Source organism: Folsomia candida, unplaced genomic scaffold, assembly GCF_002217175.1.
Source record: "Folsomia candida strain VU population unplaced genomic scaffold, ASM221717v1 Fcan01_Sc002, whole genome shotgun sequence".
Classification (NCBI taxonomy): Eukaryota; Metazoa; Arthropoda; class Collembola; order Entomobryomorpha; family Isotomidae; genus Folsomia; species Folsomia candida.
In genome coordinates, this window is record NW_019091194.1 from 1,147,176 (window position 1) to 1,170,084 (window position 22,909).

Sequence of the window (22,909 nt, forward strand, 5' to 3'; positions counted from 1 at the left end):
CTTCCCCAAATTCATGCATTCTCAAATATTAAAGTGACTCAAGGAATACGGAGAAAGTTGGAGAGTTTGAGCTTAAAATCTGCACTGTCTGGAGAAAACCCGAGCAGTTGCAAGCGATCCTGGTCATTATGGTGGCCGTGTCATATATCATTTCTCATAATAAAGTATATAGTGTCATCATCTTGCTTGGGCGTCCAGCCGAAAGTTCTATGAACTTTGAGCCACTACGAGGACGAGGACGACGATCGTCTTTCCCAATATTATTTTATGACCCTGGATGGATATGGAATCTCAAAACTTACTTGAAGTCGGGTAAGCGGCTTATCTTTGGTGGCCTCGGGGAGTGGGTAAATTAACTCGGAGGCGAGGTAAAGGTCCTTCCTGAAGGTCAGTCCTGCAACGTAAAATGGAATATTTATGTTACATATTTCAATATTGGATAAGTTTAAGTACTTACCGAGGACGTCGAGATCTTCACGACCATATCGGAATGCGGCCAAGACATGGCCGTATACTTTTCTCTCTTTCACATATTCGGGATCTATTAGCACCACGCCGTCTGTAAATGAAAAACAACAAATCATGTAATAATTCCGACCATCACATAACCAAATTTCGTAATAAGTAAGTACGACTTGGATATTATTATGTACATACACACATGTATTTAATAATTGAAGGGGAAGAGCTTAGCGGGCTTCTTCTCCTTACTTATTAATTCCAACTTTATGTAACAAGAATCGGACGGAATCAGGCAAGCAAATAATGCAAAAGTAGGCAGTCCTGGTGGCAAAGCTGACAACAATGCCAACGAAATAACACGTTATGAAATTCACGTCGAACAACAGGTACCTATTAGAGTGAAGCCTGTATAATGCAGCCCAATAATTCGTCCATATTTATTTACTACCCACCCAGTTTATTTACTTGCACATGGCTGGAGCCCCCTCAACTGCATATTAATTTTCTATTATAATTTCTAATTTAATTTGGCTAGATGGATGGATTCCAGTGAAGTTATTTATGTATGCTTTTATTACAGGCTGTTGTGAAATGACAAAAAAAATATTGTTACATTATTACGACGATGTTGACGACGTTAACGGATGTTATTTGGTAAATATTTATCATTCTATTTACAGATTTTTGTTGATCGAAGTGGAAAAATATGGGTGCGCACGTATCTGCACGCCATTTTTTGCCAGATTTTCAAAGTGTTGCGAATAATAATGAACAAAGTGTATTTTTACAAAAATCTTCCCTTTACTCAATCTCGCTGTTTTACACTTAAATCTGCTTTGTTGATCAGCTATGCTTTCCTTTTTCCAAGAAAAGTACGCATTAATGTGACCAACTTTCCAGCCGGACAAGTTTAACACGGACGGATTAGGTAAGCTGATCGTTCATGAATTCGCTCCGATGGCACGATTGAAATTCAAGTAACGCCACAATACCGGGGCAAATATCTGTTTTCAACTTCACCCTGTGATGTGATGGTCAAGTGGACAATTTAATTTACAATGTAAAGATTACGTCTTTCTTGTCAAGTGTGTGTGTATCCACCCCGTTGGAGGAGTAGATATGTATCTCGTACCATCTAATCCACCCAGATTCACTCCAGCACTTGGCAAAATATGTATTCTCAAATATTCCTTTTCGATAAAACTTCCAATTTTTTGCCCACAAAGCAAGATTTTGAGGACTCGATTGGCTCGATCCGCGTCAATTTCTTGTTCACCCAGGACGAGAAAGTGGATCATCCCACGACGAGTGGACCATTTCCACTCCAGACGTTCGTCCCCATCAACAACCGCTACTTCAATATGGAATTTACTTCACGGGTAATTGACATTCGAAAAGAAGATCTCTTCCGTCTGGTCTCGATTTTTGCCCTCTCATCAAACTCAAACCGGGAAGAAACTTCCAAACTAAAAGTGAACTTTGTCTGGTTGAATGAAAGTATAACAATAATGAGAGTATGTACAACTCTCTTAATAAATATTTCTTAAAATGACGGAGGACGACATGTTTGCCGCTAATTTAGGTAATAATCTCTCTGAGCATCAACTACTTAAAAAGTTTGGCAAGAAGAAGAATCTTGCATGATCTCATTATTATCTGCTTCGTTACAAACTAGAATCATGACGAGAGCGAGCGACGAGTTATCCTGTCATCTCAAAACTCTGCATGATTGGATTTAGAGAGGATTTACCCAACTCTCACAAAAACGTATTCATATTTCGATAAATCATTCAACCATGAGAATCCAGTAAGTACTTTGCTTTCACCTCGGCAGCAATTTTAAGTGACACAGTATGTACGTAGCAAAACCCGTCCATCCAACCCAATTCGCCTACGTAGATATTACTCGAAATTCAATAATAATTGAATTTATTCCTCCATCCGCTCGAAAGCACTCATTCCATAAGTCTGTACCACCACTTCACCTCCGTCCTCCTGCTGGTGGGTAATTACAGGTGACAGGATTGCATTACCCACCACCCCGACCAAAACCTAATGGACGAGACAACGTCAGAGAGAAGACGAGAGAGAAACATCTCATCCATTAAATGTTAATGAGAACGTGAAGAATATGTAAGTACATGTCGCCAATAATGGGACTGCTAATACCAATCTAGCCTCCTTCCTCCTAAAAGTAACAAAGTTATCAAGACAGCCGAGAGACACGAAACATCCAATTTGTATGCCTCCATATTACCTGGAGAAAGTAATAATAATTCGTATCATCCAAAGAGAAAAAAAAAGTTGTAGGAATTTTGATCATCTTGAAATTCCAATTTCCCCATCGTCACAAACGGCACTATTAACGTGACATATCAATCTTGATGTCTGCTCTGAACCTATTTTTTTGATTTATTTCCAATTTTTCTCCTCTCCTTTTTCACATTTATGTACGTCTTATAAAGAGGAAATTGTGTTCTGCCCTTCGATATTTACCGTATTTTCCATCGTCACCCACCATTTGGACTACTACCCAATAAAAAAGGGTGGTATTGGTATATGATTGTGGTGAAAATTTTCCCTCCCTCCCTGACCTGCATTTCTTCTCCACTACTCAGCACTACATTTTTATTTCATTTCCCTTCCATTCCAGGACAAGAAGAGAAGAAAACGAAAAAAAAACGCTGGATTTCTTCACTTTTACTTCTCTCCTATCAAGTCCAAGTCCGGCCGAGAGGAAGATAAAGATAAAGAGTAAGTGCAAGTTGTCGTTTCGTACCTAATCGTATCGATTGGGGAGCAGTAAACATGGACAAGTTCCTCACTACTAGGCAAACGGAAATCTTGAGAAGTTTCCTTATATTTTTTCAATGTGAAGAGCATTCTTTCTTCGTCTCTATCTTTCCTGTCCGTCTGTTATTCAGTCGTCGTCTCTGCAATCCTATAAGACTTCCATGCACATCGTCATCTTTTGTCCCCTTATAAATATACCCATCACATTAAACATTTCAGGGTAAATAAGTCCTAGAAATGGGATGGGGAAAGGAGGCAAAATCTTCTTTTTTCTATTCTGTTCACACCTTGGTAGAGTCACAATTGAGAATTTTACATCATGTTACCATCCCCAGGAAGAAATCCATGTCGACTGAATTGTTACTATTTATTGAAATAATATGAAGAACAGGACCCATTCACGCGAGTGGAATGGGAGAAAGCAGAGAATTCACTTTCTCCACTGGAACGAGAGTAATCCGAAAGTAATATGTATTATGTTATGTCGAACGGGGAGAGATAAAGAGAAATGATCTCGGAGAGAGAGAGAGAATGGGCACCTTCAGGCAAGGACTTTTGGCTGATGTCAGTCGTCTTTCTGATGAAAAAAGATGGCCATTGGGGAATATATTGTAGTAAATTCGAAATATGTGAATATGTGCGAAAATTGCGCATTAGGTTTGATATAATTCGCAATATAGCAAAGAAATTCGCATTTTTTCAGAGAAATACTGATATTTTCAGTTTTAATTTACTTTAAATTGTACTAATAAATTACACATTAATGATGAAAATTATCCTATTACAAAATCTAATTTATATCAATACTAATATCAAAAATTTCCCCAAAACCAGTTAATGTCGCCCAACTTATGCATACCTTTGTCTCCATAATTCCAATCTAAACATCTCCTTTCGTGTCATCACAAATCACAAACTTGGATTGAAATTTAATTAATTCCAGTTGCTATAAATCCCCCCTCGTCAAACCACTCCTATAACATAACGATCCGTCTCTTTTGTCGTGTCACGTATCAAAAGCGTGATTGTGGTTTTAATTCGAGACCACTCTTCTTCTCCATTTTATTCAATTCGCTGTCTCTGCTAGTGCCTTCACACTTTGTCAACATTTATTGCACAGAGACTTATTTTATGTCTACTACTAGACTAGTAGCACCAGACATAAGCTCTCTCTCACTCACTCTCTCCACTTCAGTGTAAACAATGCCGAGTTCAATTCGCGTAATTACAAGCTTACTTACAGATACGCAGAAAGAACAACAAAAGGAAGAGTAATGGAAGAAGAAATAAGGGCGGCTGGGGACAAATAAGATAAGCAGTGGCCGCGGAAGCTGTGGGGACATTTGGGGACACTAACATTGTAGGGTAGGGGAGGGACGGGTTTATATATTTAAGATGGGCAGATGATGCAGACATCGAATAACCGTGGGGGCATGCTTCCGCTATGCTTCCGCGGCCACTGAAAATAAGTAAAATGTCGCTGTTCGGGAGGAGAAGAAGACTTAATTATTTCCAGCCATGTCTCTCCTCTAATCAGTACATACACGAAAAGAAGAGAAAGTCCTACCTACCAAACAAAGAAAACCTTATCATCGCCACGACAGAAAATTGTAATACGACGGATCGTGTATCCTATGTTATTTATCTCCGAACCACCATACCACCTGTAGCAAAGTTTAGCTAATGTGTGCAGTTCAAATCAGGGTGACACCATCACCACCAGAGAGCTGCAACAACAGAAATACAACGTCTGGCTCGGACAAAGGAGAGACTTTCTCTTTTTGTATTGAGAATACGAATGAATACGCAGGAGGAGACGACGACAAGGCGACACAATGCGAAGGGATAGAATGTGGCTCAGATTGGAGGAATTGAGAACCAACACAATGGGCATTATTGTACGGAGGAGATAACAATACGGACAAATAATCTGGCGATGATGTAAGGTGGGTGAGTGTGTTGTGTTATGTTAGATATATAGTTGGTGAACATTCGACGGTTTGGGCAATTTGAAACTGGGCAAATTGGAAAATTAGAATTTGCATAAATACATAAATTGACACGGCATCCGAATGAAACGAACCTTTCTAACAGCAATCAATTTCCTCCTCGTCTTGCATAAAAGTGCATCCCAGACAAAACCAGAGCAAGGTTATAGTCAGTTAAACAAACACTATACGAAGGACGACCATGACCCGAAAATACCTCCTAAATCTACAATAAAACCAGTTTTTTTCTCGTGGTGGAATTTCCATCAAAGGAGTCCTACAACTCTGCTACTTTCTACCTGTATGTATCTTTATGCCATGATCTCTTCTAAACATTCTTTTAGCCCATCCATTTTAAAAAAAGTTTACGATGTCTGACTGGAAGGAGTGAAAGTATAATACCTCATACACTTCTTAAGACGGTAACTAATCCACTTGAGCTAAACTTTCCCAGCTCTTACGTATCCACCTCTAAACGTTAAAAGATGCTAGTCAGTCACTCTAGTTTACTTTGTTCACTTTACATCTTGTCTGTTCCCCCTCTCCTTTGCTATCAATTTCACTTTGTGACGACAGCAGCAGCCAACAAACCAAACCAGACCACGGGAACTGAATAACTGAGAAAGTAGGACGAGCGAGAGAGAAGGGTCGAATACACAATTTAGTGGTTCATTTATTTTATATTTATTTGTTTCCAAATTACAATACCCAGCTAAAGTAACCAAATTGAGAGACAGGTATAAATAAATTTGGAAGTCATAAGACACGCAAACATCATTCGGGTCGGGTGGATTAAATTTCACGACTGCAGAGCTTACAACAGTTACAACCCTTTGAATTTAATTAGAGGAATGTAAATACAAAGGGATTTCCAACCTATTAAATTTCTGGTACAATTAGATTCACCAAAATTCAAACTAATCTATCCATACTACATCATCATTAACAAGTTTAATTCAATCCTCGACATGTGTACGACAGATCGTCAAACTTTCTCCGGTCGTGTTATGTACCACATGCATTCCAGGTCGATTAGTACATCAAAAGTATCAAATTCCACTCCACAATCAACAGTTGAATGATGATACTACTCGAACTTCACTCGAGCAGTCAGTCAACCGTATTAATTTCTAAGCAGGAGTTGAACATCAAATGCACTACTACAAACTTCACTATTCTCTCTTGAATTACTGCCACTTCGACGAGTCTAATGTTGTTTGTGTCGAAATTCGCAAAGTTAACTGAACCCGCATATTGGGAACTATTTACTTTTGCCTGTAACCAAACCATCCCTCCGGAAAAGTGAAGCCCCAAAGAAACAATCCTTCCCGGAATCCCATTAGTCTCAAAGTATGACAAAGTATGATTAATCTCCACTAACGGACCGACCAAATGCCAATTTTGTCAATCACGGCACGCGCCATCCATTTCCATTTTATGTATTCCTCCAAAATATCAAATCCCGACATTAAAACCAACTCAGTTTCAGTTCAGTATCGCTTCTTGTTCTCAATTTATGTCAGTTTCTAATTCCCTTAATCTCTCCCGTGCATCAATGAAGCCAGACGGACGTATTTAACCCGTGACACGAGGGCTTAACAATAAACAACACAGAATTCGATTTCCTTCAGTCAAGAGAATTAAATGATGGGAAAAGGTCTCACAGCAAGACGTCCATCCAATCCAGTAATTGAATCAAGCAAATATTTACTTAAACCGAGTTCTCAAAGTTGAACTCCTCGCCCATATGAAACCATTTCAGGAATGATGATGATGGTGATGAATCAGACGGATATTTCCGAACATCTTTCCAAGAAGGTGTAGAGAATACATAAAATATTTGTATGCACGTAAATATAAAGGGAAGATTGAGATACTTACTTCGTCCTCTCATAACTGCTGGTTCTACCCTTGCTGCAGAGCAAATAAATAGCGCACTGCACCACTTACTTACTTGTTCATCTATGTATCCATCCATTTAATACGCATATCTCGTGTGTTGCAATACGTGAGAAACTTGTCGTAGCAAAACTTTCTCTGGAAGAAACTAACTCCTCTCACCGAGAGACAGGAGAGAAACGTAATTCATTGCGCAAACAGGTCCCAAATTGATACTGCCACCAACTTAGTTTGAAATTGTGTAATATACAGATTATGATTTCGTAACGATGTCTTTAATTAAAGTTTTCAGACATTGTTGGTTGGTACACATACATATTTGTTGTTGGAAAATGGAAAAGTGAGTAAATAAGAGTGAAGTATCATTAATTATGAAATATTTTCCTAAAGGGTTGGTTGATTAGCTCGTTTTATTTCACTAACTAGCTTGTAAAATAGGGCTAATTATCTCTGCTCGGCTTCCAGACTTATGAGATTTGTATCATTATATTTTCATGGATGTCACAATCCCGTATTATAATGAGATTATGGAGCCTAATAATAACCAGAATTTCTCTTATTAATTTAGCTTATATCCTTTTAATGAAGAGGGAATCTAAACAATGCAGCAATGTATTTCACAAGTTATTTTTGTTTCTCATTTATTTTGTCGCAATTCCTCTTTTGTGATGGAGTTTATTATGCAACATTTTCCCCGCACGGGGCTCCATTAACCGCACAAATTATTACGAAACTTGACTCACCAATGGGATCCACATGGTCCAAATGGTCGACAAAGTCCCTCTTTCCAAGGTACACTGTTACCTGCAAAACAATAAAAAGGATTTCCATGTTACTTTACTTACTACATCATAATAAATGCATTATACTTTCTCTATAACACCATAACGCGCACACAACTACTTTTCCTCCTCCTCCTGAGCAAAAAGTGGCATGATAAAAAATTCATGCATTTCCATCTACAAACGAGCAGTAGAGAATATATATTCTCAAATATTTAGTTTCTTTTTCTTCTTCTTTTCCACTTTTTGCTTTCTTATTATTCTCAGAGAGAAAGTCGTGCTGGTTGGTTGACGGTGGTGGTGGTGGTTTCATAAATTAAATGCCACCATTCCATTAAACTCTGAAAAATTGGAGATTATTATTTGGCCCGAGAAAAGAAATGAGAAAACGTACGTAACGTATGATAAAACCCATATCACGCATAATTCATGGATGATGGAGAAAAGTCAAAAATGTGAAGACTTTCTCTAACGCTTCTTTCACCCATCGCATACATAAATAAAATTTAATTTCTCATTTCTTGTCTTCCCGTTTCAAAACTAAATTCAAATTATGATATGAGTCTTCTCTTGAATAAATCATGCCCAACAATTCGCAACTTTTGAAATATTCCTCGTCTAGTCAAAATATATTATTTATATTGAAATGTCAAAAAATCTCGGAAAAAAAATTGTGACCCCATTTTCAAAATCGGATTACAACAATCCGAAAAGATACAAAATAAAATGACGGAATCAATAAAACACTCTCTCTCAACATAATTTATAACCCTGCATGCAGTTAACGACGGAGAACGAAAATGACTAAATCTCTGCACACATTTTATTATTTTATGTATTTCCTCCCACCAAATCACGAACGACGCGTTTAGTTGTTCTACGTGGAGGTTGGATTGATATGAAACAGCTCTAATAATGGGACTTTATTCCTGGATAATCTCTGTAATCCTGTGATTGTGCCATGCCCTGCTAGAGGCTACACTGCACACATGGAGAGAAATTAAGTGAGTGGTGGTAAAAGTACCACTGGTTTCGCGTTGCTTTCACTTGTTCTCTGAATTGTATTTGTAGTGATTCTTCTTTCCCCTGCTAAAATGACATTTACCCTTTAGCTCGGAGATAAAGCTCTCTCTCTCATTTCGACCCACACGGCTTTTTCTGGATATCAGCAGATTATGAGTCAGCCCAGAGATCTACTCACTCCAAGTTCAGAACTTTTTGGTGTGTGGAGTTATTTAGTGATATAAAAAATATATGCATTTACAGCTGGATTAGTTTCTGTATAGAGGAAAAGTAGCGTGTGAAAAATAAAATTCAATTATGACCCGACAGGTGTGATATTACACAATTTTGGAAAAAACAACAAAAATCATCCATCATTTTTTTTACCTTTCCGTTGGGCGCACTCTTCTTAAAAACTCTCGTCCCCTGTCGCTTGCTGTTGTTGTCCTCCATTTCCTCGTCCCTTAATTCAATCACGCTCGACTCACTCGCTCGTGTCAGGCAGGGGTGACAGGGATAAGCACTTATCCAATTTGTTTTGATAGATTATGCAGGACAGGACAAGGAAGGAGGGAAAAGGGCTGGTCAACTATGTATTTATGGACAAGACCAACAAACTTTCCCTTTTCACTCAAAAGTCAAAACCACTAAAAATTTAAAACTGTGCCGAGTTCTTGTCCACTTTCACTCTCGTCCGTCCAACACCGTAAATCCTGTCTGTTCTATTTTGTGGTGGGTGGGATGTTCCGTTGTGGTGCAGTCTTACTAGTAGAATTACGAGAAGGATAAACAAACGACTTGTGCTTTCAGTTGTTTTCCGGCTGAGTTTGACGTGAAGTCTGTTTGCAGGTCACTTAATTTTATAGCTCGTTCCTCCTGTAAAATGAGAACAAAAAGGTAAAAACAACTCTTTAGTTTTGATTCGTGCTTGACAGTATATAAAATAAAAGGATGGCGTGTTTTGTAGTAAATTCAATACGATTTTCTAGAGCAGAACGTCCTCCAAAAGAAGAGAACTGTCAAGTGGTTTGTTTTTCTTCCGGATACTTGTCGGATTTCAGAGAGATAAATGACCCACATTTTTAACAAAGGATTATAATGACAATTAAGCCGACTCGTGTGTTACGTGTACATACATTCATTCTGCGAATCTCGAGTACTGTAGATATCCCTGGAAAAACTTGTCTCTCTTTTATCCTAAGTTTCTACTTTAGCCTAGTCTCTTCTTGTGACATAAAAAAGTAGCCAAAAATCCAAACAAATCCTGGAAAGACTTGCGTCGCCTGTAAACCAAAACCGTTTTTTTTTTTACTTCCGCCACGCTAAGTTTAGCTTGAAGCTCTCTCTCTCTTTCATGCAACAAATAACGTATAACATCAACTTATCGATTACAGCTTCAATTTTCCTTTCGAATGAGTAACAACTACTAAACCCCAACCGCTACACATAGGCAGTCAGGTATCTCCTCCCTAGCCGACTAAAATTACACCATCATGCAGCACAGTTTCCTCTATTTTTTTCCGAAAATGTAGACATTTCATTCCTTTTCCTGGAAAATGTATCATTCAAATTCAAAAATTTTTTGCTCAGCTTTTCATCCGTCTTCTGATCAGCAGGAAACAAAGAAAGTTTTCGTTTGTTGATTCGTTGCACTGCGTATTTCGGCACGGTTTGTATTTCTTGTGAAATGTATGCATCTGTCTGCGAATTTGACATGGCTTCCCGTACAGTAAATAAGACAAGAAGTGGGAGAAAAAAGTAAAAAGCAAGTTGCAACTTATTTACTTTCTGCCAAAAAGAAAGAAAAAATTCTGTTGACTTTGTTCCTTCTTTTGTAACGGGATAAGGCTTGTTCAACGTAAAGAAGAAAGTGAATAAGTTTTTGTAAAGTTGAAAGTTGCAGATGGTCGGTCGGTCGGGGTGGTGTCAGTGGCCGCGGAAGCGTGGGGACAGAGGGACAATGTCCCCATCATCTGCCCATGATATATAGACCCATCCCTCCCCTATCCTACAATGTTAATGTCCCCACATGTCCCCACGGCTTCGGCGGCCACTGGGTGGTGTTATATTGTCGGTTATTCACTTTAGCCGCCCACCCACCCACAACAAAGGGGAATAATACTAATATTAACAAGAAACAAATAAACTGCTGGACTCGACTGTGGTTGGGTTCGTTTCGTTGTTTTGTGGGATAAACTCGCTGTGAAAATTGCAAACTTTCCCAACACAACAACACGCTGCCTCCGCAATAAAACGAAATTGACAAAGTGCCATGGAATGAATGAGGGAGGGAGAGAACAACTGGTCCCATTTTAGTATTCATCACACACCATACGAAACCAGCAGCAAAGTTGTAATTACAATTGCTCCAAAAGCCTTTATCAGTAAAGTAAATGGTGCTGAAAAGCTATCCTGGTCCATTCCCTGCATACATAAGGTAGGTACTTATTCCCCAATGGTACCTTTAGAGTGGGCGAGCACAAAAAGCCAAGAACTATTTCAGTTTCAAGGGTTTACAGAAGATTCAAAGCCGTGGGGAATTATTCTGTTGGAATACTTTCTCCGTACATACGACGTACTTATGATAGGCGGACAGATTCATAATATAGTACGAAAACCGTGCCGACTTTCTCTCTTTTCCCGGACTTTACTGACTTTTTCTCTCAGAGAGATTCTTTCTTTTCATTGATTTACCGACCGATCCTCCACAAACATCATCATCTCGAACAAAAAAAAATCAGCAGACCTTATTATGAAGATGTATAGACGAAGAAGAATGCAATCGTGGGATTTACTGTTTCTACAAAAATATGGTCCGAGTAAGGCATAACTGCATGTCCCAGGACAACACACACGGCACGATTTAGCACGTTCGTCGTTAAAGACAAAGACAAAAAAACTGCTTTGAACTTGGATCCCGACAAAGCTAAAGTCCGGTACGAAACAAAGTCTATTAAACATGAGGAAGTAAAAGAAAAAGTAAGCCACATCCTTTCTTCAAGACAGACAAAGATGCAACATTTTCTCACTTTTAGAAGCGACAAGATGATATTTTTTTATCTCTCGGAAACAAAAACGTCTCGCAAAACTTTTACTTACTTTTCAACTCTAAAACCAGGTAAATGTAAGTAAACGCGTCCTCATGCATGCATTCATCATTCATAGAAAATACTTCACCCCCCTTGAAAAAAGAAACTTACTTATGTACTTCCTCGATCTTGATCTTGTCGCCGTGTATGAATACACGTCTCTTTTTAAAAGGTTAGGTGTTGTTGCTCTACTACAAAGTTGGTGAAAGTGTGTGTGTGTGTCGTTTCGTAAAGTGGAAGTCTTTCCTTTCCCCAAATTCATTCACTCACTTTTATTAAAACATGTCACGTCCACGTCTCCAAGTCTCACCTCACCTCACTTTTCTCCATCTATACCGACTTAATCCTTAATTTGGTTATAAGTGTCCCCACAAAGAGAGTCAAAAAGTAGAAGGAAAAAAAATCTCAACTTGTTTTTCCCCACAGATGCAATCAAACCATCAAAGCCTGATATCTTTTAAGGATTTGTCTCCCTCCCTCTCCTTCTTTGATCCGTTATTTGTCCCTTTGTCCTCGTCCTCAGTTCTTCTTGGAGTTCTCGGAAAAAAGTGGAAAGAAACTGAATAAGACTTGATTTCCTCCCGAGTGCACTGATCTTTGGGAAAAAAGTGACTTTTTACTTTTCCCGTAATCCTCGTCACTACTTGAACTTTTAGCCTGGTTTTAGGGAATCCTTATTTCTGCTCACATGTAATATTTTCCTTGTTGTTCTACTACCATGTAACACACTGTATGGTAAGTGGTAAGCATGCAGGCTGCGAAAAGTGGTCCGTCGTGGTTAAGACGCGGTCTGACACGGTCTGCTATCCTGGCAGAGTCTGCACTTCTCTTTTATACGGAGATGGATCGATAACTCGGCAGCAGCGAATATTTGTACCGATCTCTCTCCACTTTCTCCACCACCAAACCAACCAAACCAACAGAGTTTTATATGGTGCCAGCTTTTACTTGCGACTAAATGCAAACCCAACCAACTAAACTTCATCACCTTTTGCACACAGTGTTTCGACTCACTTTCATTTCATTTCTTAGCTTTCTAGTATTAAGCCAAACCACTCAATCCAATCCTCCCTTTAACGCCGAGTGTTTTGCTGTGTTTGTGACAACAAACAAAACAAAGTTGGTTCCGAAAAGCGATATACCGAATAGTTTGTATGGAGAGGGGATTGCCTCCTTTGAAACAATTTCTCAACACAAAATATGCATAGGGAAGTGGGCTAATTTTTCTCTCCTGGCTTAAAAAAGTTGAAGCAAAAAATATTTATCTATGTAAAATTTGAAACAAAAGCAGACATGATCGTTTAAAACGGCAAGTTAACATTTCCAATTTTTTTCCACAGGAAAAAAAACTTTGTTCTTTCTCTTCTTTTGGTTAAATCGTTTGGTTAGTGTTTGCCCGGGGTGGTGTATTAAATGGCTTTTGTGTGCTACAAAACACAGGAATTCAAATTATGAACAGAAATTTGAGAATGCATATATACTTATATGCACACAATTCTCCTTTTTTATATGGCTATAGCCAGCCTGCATAATCATCATCATCATCATTTCTTTCACTAGGTGATGACGGCTTAACTTTTTGGTATGCGTTTTGTTACAATGAATAAAAAATAGGACAGAGTTTTAGCTTTGTTCCTGGGTAATGTAACCTGATTCCATTTAGATATTTCTTTAGAATTGCTGAGTCTGGCTAAATTTTGGTAGATTTATTAGTGCCACGCTAAGTTTTCTAGAATGCGAGATTGCAAGGGGAATAATGCGGATCAGATTTTTTTACTGGAAAATCAATCCCCTCGAGGAAAAGTTAAAAAGTAACTTGCATTAAAAGAAACGATGACAAAATCCTTGCGAATCTCTATTCCTATTCCAAAAATTGTAGTAATTTCTTGCTAAAAGTAAGCTCTAAAACTAAAATGAAATGCAAAGTCATCACTGAATAATGTCGCACACAATGTCAGAATGATGCGATCCCTCAAAAAAGTTGCCCAACTTTTACATACACGGCCAAGCCACACAATGCAACCAACTGTGGCAAGCGTAGGATCGTACTATTAATAAGTACTTTGTCTTTCGAGTCTCATTTTCCACATTATTGAGCAAGTTTCGAAATTAATGACGTCAATCCATCTGTTCCTCGGTTTGACCTGGAATTGGGTCACCAAATGCGTCCCAGTGGATAAAAAATGGGTTCAAAAGACGTCCTTCTCTCATCCCTACTGCTCAATTTTTCTTCCTCGAGATGATAAGACGATATCAGATCACATCATCACATAACGTATTATATTCCTCACTTCGCTCGAATGTATGTACGAGGCTGAAGTTGACGTCAATAATATATTGCTATTTTACTACTGGTTTGTGCGGTTGGTGCTCCTTATCCATATTTTAATACATTAGTTTCATACGATGACATGCAGCAGACAAGCATTCAGTGAACCATGTTTTTGTGTTATCAATCAATTTATTTACTCACTGTAATGCAGTTCCGAATGACGGAGTATTTTTCGAATTGGATCGATACGTGAATTTTGATAAGAAAAAGACTCGGACGAAAAAGCTAATAACAGTATTTTGAATTTTTGTGGAGTTCCTAAAATGACAAAATAATTCTTGAAATTTTAAGAATTTCGATCAATTTATGTACATAAATTCTTGCCATGCAATTTCATGAAAAAAAATCAGGCACAAAAATCATGTCATATCAAAACTCGTAGTGCATTATTCCCCGTTATATTTTAACCATCAATTTTCTATGTATTTTTTCTACGTCTTCCTACAAATAACTCAAAGTCGAGTAAAATCACCAATTAATTTCACGAATGGATTGCTGGATGTCGGAAGACGAATACCTGCCAAAACAAGAGGACAATAACTATTAATTATTATGACATGCACCATTGCTTGCACTGCCATATTGTACAAAATCGATTTAATCTTGTTCATGCTTCTGTCAGAACAAAAAAGCAATTAAGCTAATTGGAGCATAATACTTGGCACAAAACTACCAAAAGATGTTCCCTCTCCAGGATCTTCTTAATTATTTTGTTCTTATTATTGCTTCCTAATTGAACATGAATTGAACAAATAATGAGAGAGGAACGACATCATCTTGATCATCATCAGCTTCCGCATTATTATTATCGCAATTATACGTCAAGTAGTTTTAGTATCTTATAGCTTCCAATTACTCGATTATTGTTTACTTTTCCTCATCCTGCATCACTCAAGAAAGTTCGCACTTTCCCAAAAATTCGGAACACTTTCTCCTTTCAAACTTGTCCAAGCAACCCGATAATCAATTTAATGAGAGGGAAGGGAAAACTTTATAGAAGATAAACACACGTGGCTCTCTCTTTTATGGATTCGCAACTTGTTGGATAAATTGATTATTAGCGAGAGAAGACTTTATCGATTCGATGCATAGTAATCATCTCCTCCTACTCCTCCTCCTCCCATAAAGGAAAACTTTGATGGGTGCTGATTAATAAAATTGCTTCACGCCTTATTATTACAACATTTTATTATCCTGTGAAATTGCCTTGTCATTCATTTTCATGTCCGTTCTTCGTCCATTCGTCTTCTACATATGCAGCCATCCATCCATTACGCAAACATTTCACTGTCAATGTCACTCATGATCAGCAAAGCAACTACATCGCAAAGTAAAACCTTGTCATCAAAGCTGTCATTGCATCACGATTGCATTTGCATTGCCACATTCAGTCAGGACGGATGATAAAATGAGAAGATGACAACAACGTCAAAAAACAAAGCTTCCCTGATCTGGACGGATTCCATTCTTGCAACATGACGAAAACGAATAGGAAAATGAACTTCAATTCAAATACATGATGAAGCAACAGTTTGTCGTAATAAATATAGGTAAATAAGCAAATATTAAATATGTACTTTATGAGCAAATAGTTGCTCGGAGAAGATTATCAATCAATCAATCAATCAACCCCTTCGCCATTATTCAGTTCCCTCCCAATATTCGGAAAAAGTAGACAAATAAGCATGCAAAAGCATGAATAAACAGCAGAATTCCGGGCAAATTGAAGGTTTACAATTTACTCTACATACTTTCCCCGGGTGATGTAAGCAGTTACCACGCCCATGTCAAAGTCATGCAAGTATAGTATTTAGTGACTACTATTATGTTATGTTACGTACTACGTTTGTTTCTCTCATGACTACTGTACTTCGAATTTTCAGGGTGGGCGACACATGACATGGTGAAATTGGAGAAGCGACAATTACATACGTATACATCCACCCCGACCTCATTAACTTTCCCTGGGTGAAGTGAAAGCAGGGAGCACTTTCTGTAGAGACAAAGTAGTGTAAGTAATGTGAGACTACATCTACACAAATTCATGGCCCGTCTGACTGAATAGGCCCAATTGGGCGTGCTTTACTAGGCTTTCATTGATAATTCATCATCTTCTTGCTCATTTTATGATCCAATTCGAACAAAGTTTACATTTACATGCGATCTCTCCTCTCGTGAAACAAAACGAAGGGCAAATGAGAAGCTGAAAAGCAAAATGTCACAGATTGGACGTGACATCGTTAAAAACTGGTAAATAGTAGAGTGGAATTTGTAATTTGAAACGTAATTGACTTGCAAATTAAATATTTTTTTGTGCTTGCTTTCACCCACTCATTTATAAATCTTATGCTTTTCGAAAACTAGCCTCCCATACACACAAATCTGTCGGATAACTAAATTTACCAAGTAAATAAATAAACAAACAATAACAATAAACAATTTCAACTTATTTATAAGTTCATTTCAGTCCAAAAACTGAAAATCTCCCAATTACACCTCATTGTCTGACACTGATTCAATATCCTTACAAAATCAGCCCCATTACAAAAGCAGATAGGACAGAAAGACGTAGTAGTAAATCTAACAATAGTAGTCTCCCACCAAACAAACAAATACCACTTTACTGAATAGAATTCAAATCTCATTTCAATTTTGGGGGAACAATGCAAATAAACTAAAATATTCTGAGACTGCATTACTACTAAAACTAGACAGACTTTCAAACTTTTAAGCGTATTGTAACACGAAACCAGACAGGAGACAAAGAAACAGAGGACATTTTGCAAACAAGACGCAAATCCGTGCTCTGCTAAATTATTATCATATTCCTTTCAGGAGATAGATATGTAAGGTAGTAAGTAGTTCAATTTGCATCTCTTTCTGCACATTGGATTTGTTGGACGTTCTGTAAATAAAACATGTCGTCGACTAGGCAGCAGCCTTCATGAAAAAAAACAGAATTCGTTTTACAATGAGTAAAGTAAAGTAACGAAACCCTTTTTATTTGCTTAGATTTCCATTATACACTTTTGTCAACTTGTCTCCTTACATATTTGTTTAGTGCGAGTAAGTGGATCAAGTGGTCATGTCGAGGGGGGAAATAATGGGAAAAATTGCAACTTGCTAAAAAAATGGCTATTTTTTGTATAGAATACAAACCATAAGTTATTAAGCACGTCATCCATCCAACAACTTCAACCTGTCTGGGTTGAAATTGTGAGACAAACCATACTCGCTCTTTCATAAAGATAAACACTTATCAGTAATAAAGTAAAAAAAAACAGGGACGAAAGTGAGACAAGCTCCGGGAGAGAAAATTATATAAAAAAACTATTGCAAATCTACACGTAACAAATCGAGAAAGTATTTCATTTCCTGTTTGATCTTTCGTCGTCTTTGATGAAATACTTGGGTAGAAAAATTCCAACGATGTGAACTTCGTATAGAGCAATTCTTTGCCTTAATTTACACATATTTGCAACAGCAAAGAAATTTAAAAAGTGTAATGAAATTGGTTTTACTTCAGTCACTGAATGTTGCTTCTTAGCATTCGGAAAATATAATCATCAAAGTCAAAAACCAGTGTCGAAATGAAAATATAAGTCGGTTCGGCATATGGCGAACCTGGGAGGAAAAGGAGCAAAAGTTGTTTAGAAATTCTAAAATTATTCAAATTATTACATCTTTCTTTCCTCCTCTTCTTCCAGCCTATTTCTTTCAGGCATGCAAATTACAAAGTGGACGTGATTCTCGTCTTGTTCATTTCTTTCGTGAGATGAAATTTAGCCCGAAATTCGGCACAGAAATGTTGCAAACAGTGAAAATGTATGTACCTAATCCAAGGTGGTAAGAATTGAATAGTAGTTATTTTACGACAAAATCTTGCAAATCTACATATGTACGTTCCATATTTGGTATTGACAAATTCTAATAAAACCCAGACCGGCACAATAATAATCTGCATTTTCATATACGTTTTTATAACCAGTTTTTTTTCACTCACCTGAACAAAAAGTATGTATGCCAAGCTAACGGCGTTCCTTTGTGGGCATATGCCCACATATTATAATTATTCCTACGAGAATAGCAATTAACCACCTCCCACTCCACCCTGACTAGAACAGTTAACTGCAATAAAATAAATAAATGCCGGTCGTAAAGGAAATAATTAAAAAAACAAGGGAAATTCTAATGATTTTTGTTTTCCTATGAATAAATTTGTTGGGGTGGACCGTCGTAAATAATTATTTTTATTTAAGAATTCAGTCAATTTAAACGGAATTTTCACTATTCTGCTGGAAGCATTAAAATTTTGAATTCAAGTTGATTTAAAATTCGTAAAATTATAAAACTATTCATAAATACTCTACGATACTTTTCCCTCCACAAACTTTTCATCCTTTGGATGGAGAATTGCAGGAAATTAGCCTTAAGTAGGAAATGGAATACTATACACAATCTCAACTACTGCTATTTACATAATCGTTGTGCGTATGTACATCCTACAATTAATCCTATCACGAATAAGCCTTATTATTACACATGTATGTATTTAAGTGTCCGTAAATTACTCACAATTCCCAGTAAACATTTGGATCCATAAAACATCTCTCCTCCTCTTAAATTTATCCTCCACGAATGAAACGCCACTTTCCAACTTAGCAAAAATATCAACACTTGAATCCTAATCCTAATCCTTTAATCGCATAAAAATATAAAATGAATAGATAAGTAAGTCAGAGATGTTATGACTTTTCAATACGCACGCACAGACAATTTGCACATCCATCAAATCCAGGCCAGAAGATATAAAAAAGAAGAAGCCAATAACAAACTCATAAATTATACGATTACACTTCAAACTAGTTGGTTGAAGTATTTTAAGGCTTTTTATAGTATTTTCGTTTAAAGTGGACGATGATTCATTCCCAAAATATTCGAATAACACCTGTCAATCACGCCACGTCTGCAATCTGGCTCACAAAGAAAGTCAGCGGAGGAATCATTCCATTCCTCGAATGACGGAAGTGCAAGTGCATTTTTCTCGCCTTCTTCTTTATGATCTATGCAGTAAGATTTGTAACAGTGGTCGTGAAAAGAGACCAGTGACCGCGGAAGCCGTGGGGACATTAACATTGCAGGATAGGGGACGGAGGGGTTTATATGACATGGACAGATGGGGACACCGAACAACCGTGGGGACATTGTCGCTCTGTCCCCACGCTTCCGCGGCCACTGACAGAGACAGCCACAAAGCATTATAATAACTATGGGTAAAGAATTGTGATGATTAATTTGGTATACGAGTTCCGTTTGGATTTCAGGTAGTTTTTTTACCGTCTCACAGGTACAAATGTATGAAGTACAGACGGATAAAGAATTTGAGTGACTGACTGAGCAAATATAAATAAATACAAGGAATTCTCGTATAACGAATTCATCCGTCACTTAAAATTCTCAGAATTGTATGAAATCATTTTTCAACTAAGGTTTCGTTGAGTATAAAACAGTATAAACAAGGTCCTAAAAAAAAGAGGAAATCTTAGTGAGGTGGTGCAGTTACAACTAATAAATAAAATTAGATTGCAGAATTTTTGCATCACCGCTCTTGGTACAATTTTTTCTGGAAGCAATAATCATTTAAAATATTTATTTGGTCTGTTCGTAAGAATAATAGAATATCCAAATTAATAAGGGAAATTATAGATTAGCTTTTTAGAATTTTTTAAAACAAATCCGTATATAGTTCACAATAGTTTATCAATTATATTTTATCTCAGTAAATTTAGCCCAATTCTCGCAAAATTTGTAGCAAAAACATCTTCTTGAAGTCTCAATTTACTCAGTAAAATCAAGAATTCACGTATGTACAAGCAAAGTTTATAGTAAAAATGGCACCGAGAGCGGTGATGCAAAAATTCTGCAATCTAATTTTATTTATTAGTTGTAACTGCACCACCTCACTAAGATTTCCTCTTTTTTTAGGACCTTGTTTATTTAATACTTGTAATTGAGTGATTTACATAATAAACACCACGAATTCCTCAAATTTAGCGTTAGCATAGCATTTGTTGTCAGCTATATAAATGCTTTGCGTGGCTACCAAGTTTCTAAATGGAATATTGTAGCGGTTTCTTAACCGATTTTGACTCTCCTTATCTTAAAATTTACAGAAAAAATACTCTATAATTGATGGAGTTTGAAAACTTTCTTAGCTGTTCTATAAATCAACCATAAATGAAAATACGTTACTAAGATCACATTTTTGGCTGTAAAACTTAAAACTACAAAAGCGAGTTCGATAACCATTGCGTATGGTTATCAATGATGATACGTGTAATTTAATCAAAATCAGTTGAAGATGAAAATCTTTGCATGAGTTATCCTGCAGTCACTTTGTTGGCGTGGGGTGAATGCATAGTTAGTGAATTTTTTGTTGCTAGGAATTTGCCTCACTAAGAAAAATCATTACGCAGTTAATTCTTAACCGATTTTGGTCATATTTGGCTTAAAAAATCCAGAGTGAGTTTATCTAAAATTTTGCCATCAGAAAACTACCCCTGATTCTCCAGTAATTAGTTAAAAATCAAAATGTGTTACCAGGAGTACATTTTCGTTAATAAGTCGGGTAAAAATCAATCAATCGCTAAGTCCAATAGCAAATCGTTTTCGAATTGAGTCAGAATGACCGGTGCAAAATTTCATCAAAATCGGTTGAGAAATGGCTAAGTTATCGTAAAATGTCACTTTTTAGCCCGAGTCAGGGCTTATGGAACCGTCATGTCCGTCCGTCCGTCCGTCCGTCTGTCCGGCACGATAGAGCCAAAACGGCTGAACCGATTGACTTGAAATTTTTACCATGTGCATATTGGACAAAGTTAGGAAACGAGTTCGAAGATGGGCAAAATCGGTCAAGTGGTTGACCGGTGGGGGTCATCGGAGTGGGTGGGGTCTCGTGCACCAAAATTTCAAAGTTGTCGTAGAAAGCTGAAATCTGGTACAGAGGTTGCTAATGGCTCCTAATAGATAAAAATGGCTTTAAGTTGGAAAAATTTTCATCTTGAGGGACCCTATGGGATGACCCATACTGATTTTTCAAAATCGTCATAACAAGCTGAAATTTGGTAGAGAGGTTGCTAATGGGTCTTAATAGAAGAATATGACGTGGAATTGGTAAAATTCTTATCAGGAGCGACCCTATGGGGTGACCCATACCGATTTTTAGAAATTACTTTAAAAACATTAAATCCGGCAAGGTCATACCTAATGGCTTCTCATGAAAGGATATGAAGTTAAAAGTGAGCGAATTTTAACCAGAGTGACCCTGGAGGGTAACCCATACCATTTTTTAAGTTTAATTTTTTCCATCTGAAATTTGGTACGAAGGCTAAAGAACACTTCTTGATAGCAAATATAGCTGTGGAAGTTCAAAGTGGTAATATTATGTCGGTCAATTCGGAGAAAAATTTAGAAACAGCTAGGACTCACGGAGTCAGGGACTCTGTCCCTGACTCGGGCTATATGGAGTCTGCACTGTAGGTTTTTTTCTATGCAATTTTGAAAATTGCATAGAACAATAAATAGTAGACAGAGTTAAGCTGTTATCAAAAACGGCGAGTTGTTCTTGATTCCAGTATTTTGTATCGAATCTGTTTAATGAATGACTAAACTGCCGAACAAATACGCAAGAATCAATAAATGTATACGCACAATACATCCCCCAACATTGGTTATTATTGATCTTGATAAGCAAATATAGATAACCCGAACAAAATAATACTTAATTATATGTATACCTTTTGTATAAGCACTACTGCCGTAATTAGCAATTCCTAGTAAACTGGTCATGGTTGGTTATCTTGTCTCAACACACAATTTATCCTGGTCCAGCAGGATATTTAGATTAACTTTACATTACAGGCCGGAGAATAAATACGTCAGTCAGCCAAAGTTATTAATTAGCTTGATGATTAGTTAAATGGACATGGTATTTATCAGCCATTTATCTACGAAACCAACTACCCATCAAATTAGAGAGACTAAAGTTATGTATACTCCTCGTCTATTATTTCCTTTTCTTAACCCAATCAATTAAATAAAGCGAGTAAAGTTATGGATATTGTCCAACATAGCACAATTTATACATATGCATATATGTACATTAATTCCTTCCTATTATCCTCATGCACTGGTCATGCAGACAACAAATTTTGCGTATTAGTTTTACATACATGGAGGAATGCAAGTGTATTACATAGTTGAAGAATATTGATGTACTATTGATTCAACAAACCATTGGGCATTTCATGTTTAATTAATTGATGCCATAAGCTAAACTAAATTAATCAATTCGATTGAACCACATATTTACCACCACCGTATTTCCTCTAATGCAGCTGAATATGACTTATTTTTCCTACATAGTTTCTGATTAATAAAAATTATGGTTAGTCTATTTTTACAAAGTCAAATTTGCATTCATTTCGCACGTACAATGTTGACAAAACTTGCCCAACACGCAAAAAATGTAATTCTTGCTACTTTACTCAATCCGTAGTACAA

General features: G+C 37.2%; 1 protein-coding gene and 1 long non-coding RNA gene across 3 annotated transcripts in view; one reads left to right on the top strand and one right to left on the bottom strand.

The window, feature by feature from the left end:
- LOC110843939 (beta-arrestin-1) overlaps positions 1-22,909 on the bottom strand; it is a 30,071-nt gene that overhangs the window by 6,436 nt on the left and 726 nt on the right. For both annotated transcript variants that reach the window (XM_022090005.2, XM_022090006.2), the window contains exons 2-5: positions 9,314-9,802; positions 7,886-7,946; positions 458-559; positions 303-394 (exon numbers count right to left, since the gene is read on the bottom strand). In XM_022090005.2, coding sequence (XP_021945697.1) covers positions 303-394; positions 458-559; positions 7,886-7,946; positions 9,314-9,379 — 321 coding nt within the window. In that variant the 5' untranslated portion in view covers positions 9,380-9,802. The remainder of the gene's footprint in view (positions 1-302; positions 395-457; positions 560-7,885; positions 7,947-9,313; positions 9,803-22,909) is intronic.
- LOC118434414 lies at positions 1,263-2,014 on the top strand. The gene is made up of 2 exons (XR_004833996.1): positions 1,263-1,390; positions 1,689-2,014. It is a non-coding gene; the product is annotated as an uncharacterized LOC118434414 (long non-coding RNA).